At 38.0% G+C, this 7201-nt stretch overlaps 1 protein-coding gene across 1 annotated transcript; it reads left to right on the forward strand.

The window, feature by feature from the left end:
- Positions 1–344: 344 nt before the first annotated feature.
- Positions 345–2063, forward strand: LOC122077451 (AT-hook motif nuclear-localized protein 20-like). Its single transcript, XM_042643403.1, has one exon. It carries the CDS (start codon positions 885–887, stop codon positions 1854–1856), a length of 972 nt encoding a protein of 323 aa, XP_042499337.1. The 5' UTR covers positions 345–884; the 3' UTR covers positions 1857–2063.
- Positions 2064–7201: the final 5138 nt, after the last annotated feature.

Raw genomic sequence — 7201 nt, forward strand, 5'->3', positions numbered from 1 at the left:
CTTGATACTCGTTGGCTTATAGGAATGAAGCTATTGAGAGGATCAGAAAAGAGGGGAGAAGCTGAAAAGGGGTGAAAGCAAAGAGGGCATGAAGAGGTGGTGTAGGTAAGTAGTAACAGTAGGATTAGAAATACGTAGTCGAAGACCCAAAGGTAAACCTGAAAAAAATTTCAAAAATTTTCTTCACACACTACGGTTACGGCCTACTGGAGACTCTCTCGGCATTCGTTGGTATGTCGGGGGCGAGAGACAACGACGTGCTCCCCACCTGCCCACGCGCACGCGACCCCACAAAACCCTAATTTCCGAGACTCTCTTATGTAGAGAGAGAGAGACAGAGATTAATAGTCTATACAAGAAAGAGAAAGAAGGAAAGAAAGCCTCAGCTCCGGAAGCCACGACACAGAGAACAAAGTGAAAAAAAAAAAAAAACCCATAAAGAACCCAATATGATAGGCAGAACTTCTCTTCCTTGTTATTCTTCTTCTTCTTCTTCTTCTCTGATCACCTTCATTCTCAGTTTCACTTCTTCTTCTTCTTCTTGTGGTTTCTCTCTCTAAGTACTGTTGGATTTCTATCTCTAACTACTTTTTATTATTTTCTTTTAGTTCTTATAGATATCTCCTACTTCTTATCTTTACTTCTTTCAGCTCAGATCATTAATTTCCATCTGAAGATCATTTGATCTTCTTTGTCTTCTTTCGATGATTTGATAAGCAATTACATATCCTTTTGTGCTGCACTCAATCTTCTCGATCCCTTCCTCTGCGCGATTGGGTTTCCGCCAACACTTCCTAGTTTACTTATATCTTCTTCTTCTTCTTCTTTCATCTTCATCGGATCCCAACTCTCATGTCACTGAAAGAGAAGAACAAACCCTATTTATGCAAGAGTCCTTGTTAGAGAGAAAATTGAAACGTGATCACAGGTTTTGTTGTTGTACCTCTTCTATTTATCTGTTTTTCCTTAGATTTGCAACTCTGGCGAACCGGTGGTGGACCGGGCAAGTGCCGCTTCCCGGCGTTGAATCGGCATCAGGTTTAGGCTTCCCAGTTAGCTTGAAAAAAAGGGAACGAGAGATGTCTGAGAACGGTGGTGGAAGTAGCGGTGGAGGAGGAGCTGATGATGAAGAAGAGCGAGAGAACGGCGAGCCTAATGAAGGAGCAGTCGAGGTCGGAAACCGCCGTCCCCGGGGTCGGCCACCCGGTTCAAAGAACAAGCCCAAGCCACCGATTTTCGTGACCCGGGACAGCCCGAACGCGCTCAGAAGCCATGTCATGGAGGTGGCAGGTGGCGCCGATGTGGCCGAAAGTGTAGCTCAGTTTGCCAGGAGACGTCAACGGGGAGTTTGTGTGCTCAGTGGAAGCGGAGCGGTAGCAAATGTTACATTGCGGCAACCAGCAGCGCCCGGTGCGGTGGTGGCACTTCACGGCAGGTTCGAGATACTGTCATTGACCGGGGCGTTTCTACCAGGACCGGCACCACCGGGTTCAACCGGGCTGACGGTTTACCTGGCTGGCGGTCAGGGGCAGGTAGTCGGGGGAAGCGTGGTTGGAACGCTTGTTGCGGCGGGTCCGGTTATGGTGATTGCTGCAACGTTCTCAAATGCGACTTACGAGCGGTTGCCGTTGGAAGATGACGATGATACCGGTAGTGCCGGGCAGGGTCAGGTCCCAGGCGGTGGTGCCGGAAACTCGCCGCCACCAATTGGAAGCAGTGGTGGACAACAACACGCGGGTCTTCCTGACCCATCTTCAATGCCCGTTTTCAATCTGCCCCCTAATCTTCTTCCTAATGGTGGTGGACAATTAAGCCATGATGCCTATGCTTGGACACATAATCGTCCAGCTTATTGATGGAGAACATAAAACACAAAGAGACACATAGAGGGTAAGAGTGAGAGATCAATCAGGTAGAGATTTGGAACCTGAGAGCTAGAGAGAAGGAAGAGTACCATGGGGGTGTCTATTTGTATATCTTAACTTCTGCTTTTAATTTGACTCTTCTTTAATCCTTTTCTGTATGAACTTTTTTGAAAAATATATAAGATGGTTTAATCCTTAGCTCCCTCTTTCTTTTCTTTTTCCAATATTTTTTTTTTTTGGTTAAATAGGATAAATTTTAAAATTTTAATATTTATTTTATAATTTTCTTCTTCCAATTCTTGCATGCATGGAAGATCCTTTTGATTATGGTTTCCTTGGATATTTATATGCCTTAGGATAGTAATATGATATGATGGATTAGACAGTGGAGATTCAGACTTTAGAGACTTAACAATAGGAGAAGTGGCTTCTTCTTCATCATCTTCAGATTTTTCTCTCTCTTTTGAAAATTGGGGTTTTGGCAGACACTACACAGTAGTGGAGTTTCACAAATCAGGGCGGCTGGTCTCATGCTACCAACAGAAGAAGGGAGGGTGTCGGTGTTGGAGCCTATTCAATGGGTGTTGGGTCCTTTAATAATAATAGAATTCCCTATTTATCAATTTCTGGTCTTATTATATTATTTAACATTATATATTATGGATAACTGATTGGGGTATGGGGAGTTTAAATTTTGTTTTCAGGTTACATTAAATGAGTAAAATGAGGAACATCTTTTATATATATATATATATATATTATATTTATATGGATACACTATAAAGTGGGGAGGAAGATATATAGATATAACAAAAACATAAAATCCAGGACTTTAGAAGTCATCTTTGTAGAGTATGGGAGTCTACCTATCCAGCTTACCATTTCTGTCCATGAGGGATGATGAGTGGTGAATCTTTCTTTGTTTTGATGCTGCCCAAATTCAAGTTTTCAGTCACAAGAAAAAGAAGAATTGCAGATAGTTGGGGTGCTGCCTTTTTTTTTTCTCTTATTGGCCCTTAGTTGTTCCTGTGGTTGCCCTCCTCTGTCAACTAGGGTTTTAGTTGCTCAAGGGGTAGGCTGGTAATGTTGATCTTCTTAGAGGTGGCCCTGGTTTCTAGTGGTTTTGTGTTTTCTCATCTTTTTGTATCCTTTTTGGATTTTTCTTTTGGCTTGATTGAGAGGTTGTTTTGTTGTTTTTGTTTTTGTTTTTATTTTTATTTATTTGATTTATTTTTTGAGCAGCAATATTATAAGTTTTTTTCTCTTGACCAACTTTGTTATCTTCATTACTAGATACATTTCTCAGTGGTTTCCCTAATCAAACTTGAAGTTTCCAAGGAACCATGTGTAACAATGAACAGGGAGCCACTAAAAGCACCAGCTTGCACCTAACATGTGAAATGGGTGCATAAGGATGCTGTACTTAGCCTGGAGTACAATTATGAAGTGGGAAGTACCAGAGATTCCAAGGGGCATAACCTCAGAGAAGCTTCCTTGACCATGATATGGTACATCAAGATCCAATTTTTTCCTTCTTTATTATTCTTTCCTCTAATTTTTGGGGAGAAAAGAATTCCTGGTCTTCATTGAAAATATTAATCATTCATTAAAAAAAAAAAGGTTTTCGGTCACAACTCACAACTCACTGGAAATTGCTTGGCCTGCCTGGTTCCATAAGGAGGTAAATTGAAGAGAGAGAGGTCTATTGGTGGCAAGGAATCATGGTATGTAAAAATAATGGATTGAGTGTGATTCAGCAGCAGTGACAATTACAGTTAATTCCTATTCTATACCATAGTTTGTGATGCAGAATTGGATATTTCTCCAACCATTTTATGTTTGATTGATTGAAAAATTCCCCATTGTTTTAGGGAAGCCAATGGAAGTTTCCTCCTTCATGGTCGATTGGCCTTCTCATATGTTGGAGGAGCTGAGGATGGACTCTCAAAGTAGACCTAGATTCAGGTTTTCTAGGTAGTTTGTTTTGTGATTGTGTTGCTTATTTGTTGGGGAGCTCTTTTCCTGTTGATGACAATTCCGAAGGTAGGATGTGCTTCCCAAAGTTGTGTTGGTGCTAAGTCTTTTCCAGTCTGTATTCTAGTTTTCTTCTTTAATATAATTGATCTTTTAGCAGAGAGAGAGAGAGAGAGAGAGAATTACCATCCAGATGGTCTATTACTACTTCAGAAGAGATTTTTGTGTTATCAACAAGGGACAACGCCCACATCTCTCTCTCTCTCTTGGTTTTGTACTTGGGTGTCGGAGTTAGCAAATTCTTTGTCTGAAGAGTTCTGAGTTTCAGGCTATATACTTGCCGAGGAAACTTTTAATGGTACCTTATAAGTTGGTAAAAGTCTGAAGGAGTTTTGCACATACCTGGGTTTTCGGCCGAGAACTAACCACTGACAAACTTTCTCAATATGGGGGCCAAAAAACAGCAACCTGAAAAGACTAAAAGGAACTTATAAGAACATCACCCTTTCAGGCACTGTGGGTTTTGGCAGAGGATCAAGATAGCCCCACCTGTTTGTGTTAAGACTGTTAGCCCTACCTATAAGTCCTCATCATCCTCTTTTAGGGTTTCTGTTCTTGGCATTTTGTTTCTTCCTTTGTCAGCTGTAGACTTTGTTGAAAGGATCTTATTGACCCCACATGTTTGTTTTTATGTGAGGTGCTCTTCCTCAGCATCCTCACTAGGGTTTCTGTCATACAACTTGATAGATCTACTGTCCTCTTTGTGAAACTCTTTTGTCCCTTTGGCCAAGTTATTTTGTTGACATCTCTTGTTTTTCTAACAGAAATTAATTTTTGTCTTGTTATCTATCTTCAAAAATTACTTGAAGACAAGAAATCTGAAAATCCTACCTGCAATTTAACAGAGAATTCTCAACCTTTGTAAATCTTATTTTTTTAATGCTTTATCTAAAAAGCTGGAGTTTTACAAAGGAAATGAACCCTGTGATGGGTTTTAATTTCATTGGAAAATTCCTTATTGTAAAAGACTGATCAAGGGCCTGGTTCAACATTTCTTATAAAATCAAAAAACTTCAAAGGAGAATAGAGGGTTGGGGGGGGGGGGGGGAGAGAGAAAAAAAGAAACTAGCAAAATTAAGCTCTTCCACAAGAGTACCTAGCTATGTTCATTGATCCAGCTAAAAGTAAGTAATTTCAACTATCGCGAACAAGGATAAAGATGAACTTGGATGGTTATGAAAAAAAATAAAGACACCTAATATTAACTGATCTTCAACATGAAAGCTGATTCAGGTCATACAATAAGGCAGGGTTGAGCAAGGTTGAATTGAGTTTTGATCTATGGCAGCCAATGGAAAGATTGACATGGTAATGCCTTTGAAATTAATGGAGTTACAAGTGGATCGATGGATGTTGGTAAATCAAGAAATTCTTGAAATATTGGTAGTGGGTTTTGAGTAAACAGCCATTATGTGATTCAAGGGTTGCCAAAAGCAAAAGGGTTTTCGGAGAAATGCATAGTTTTTCTAGACAACAATTCAACTTCTGTAATGATGGATAGCTTGACATTAAATTTTGGTTAAAGAAACCTGTTGTGGAAGGATTAGTAGTCTTGGTGGCTATAATTTCTTAAAAGTTTCTTCAGAGAAAATGAGAATCATGGTTCAGACTGTTATTGAGGATCAAAGAGAGTCTCACTGTATCTCTTTTCACTTACTTTCACTTTAATGCTCTTTCCAAAATCTGTAGCATTCAGAACTTGAGTTAAAATATATATTTTTTCCCAACAATCTTTTCTTCACTTTAGAGAAAAAAAAAAAAAAAAAGGAAGAAGAAGAAGAAGAAGAAAAGGACTTCAGAAAACCAGCTTAGATTTCTATTTTTATTTCCCATTTCACATGCTAGTCATTGTTATCAAAAGCTAGTCATAGAATAAGCCATGTTTCCAACTAATTTTTTTTTTCCAATCCTTTCTAGCAATGGTCATTGGAACCAAGTTCCAGTCAAGAGAAGCTAATGTACTACTAGGGTATGATAAATAAAAGCCTAAGCTCATCATTGACTAGCTAATCTACCATAAAAACATACATGCACAATCTTATTGTGGCCTTTCTTAATTAGTAAAATAATTGCAAATGTAACTTGTTCTTTTTCTTTTTTGCTCATTTTTTTTGGGTTCTTCCTGTTGATGATAATTTTTGCACATTTAGTTGTTTTGCAGTAGTATCTCTGCATATTTTCCCTTAGACAGAATTAAGAAATAAAAACTCATCAATACTAATTGGTTTTGCAGACTTCTAGCTAGATCATTTGATAGGATCATATCATTCACATCTACAATCTTATTGTGGCCTTTCTTAATTAGTAAAATAATTGCAAATGTAACTTGTTCTTTTTCTTTTTTGCACATTTTTTTGGGTTCTTCCTGTTGATGATAATTTTTGCACATTTAGTTGTTTTGCAGTAGTATCTCTGCATATTTTCCTTTAGAAAGAATTAAAAAATAAAAACTCTTCAACACTAATTGGTTTTGCAGACTTCTAGCTAGATCATTTGATAGGATCATACCATTCACATCTTTGAAAGAATATGCAATTCACATATTTGGAAATAATTTGTTTAGTGATGTATAAAAATAATTATGCAATTCATATTCATTTTGTAAAATGCAGCTCTTATTTTGAATTCATGTTCATTTTGGTAACAGCTCTTAATTATTTTGAATACAGATTCACACATCCTTGTCTACTATTTCACTCATTCCATCTGATCTTGCCATTCCCCCAAAGATGAAGACAGGTGTGTTGGTCTTCATTGAAGGTAATAGTTCTTTGTCATCCAATTCCCAAAATGCCAACAAGAAGAGTTTATGAGATTGAAAAGGAAAAGAAAAGATTTGTACAACTTTAATTGGGTCATCCTATGTTTAAAATAGTGTTCTTAGGTTTTGTTGGCTTAACAATCAAAGGTTCCTAGGCATTAATTAGCAACATTGGGGACCCCCTTCACATGGATTCACGTGTTGTAGTTAATTTATAAACCCTAATGTATAATTTAGTAGCAATTTGTATACGACATTCCAATGGTAAAGTTGCAACATCAATGGACCCCTTTTGTTCAATAATTATATCTTTCTTAATATAATAATCTTAACTTGTTAGCGGCCAAAAGCCATTTTATTAAAATAATCTTTCATCCAAAACCAGCTACAAGTTGATTCTTTCTCCGTTAGTATTTCAGCAGAAGTTGCAACCCTTAGCAAGCTATAGAGTCAAAGATGCTAATAAACTAGAGTACAATGAAAAGAAATACACTAAATATCATTTAACTAAATGTGGACCTTCCATTCAAGAGTATTTTAT

The sequence above is a fragment of the Macadamia integrifolia genome, chromosome 4 (genome assembly GCF_013358625.1).
Source record: "Macadamia integrifolia cultivar HAES 741 chromosome 4, SCU_Mint_v3, whole genome shotgun sequence".
Taxonomy (NCBI): Eukaryota; Viridiplantae; Streptophyta; class Magnoliopsida; order Proteales; family Proteaceae; genus Macadamia; species Macadamia integrifolia.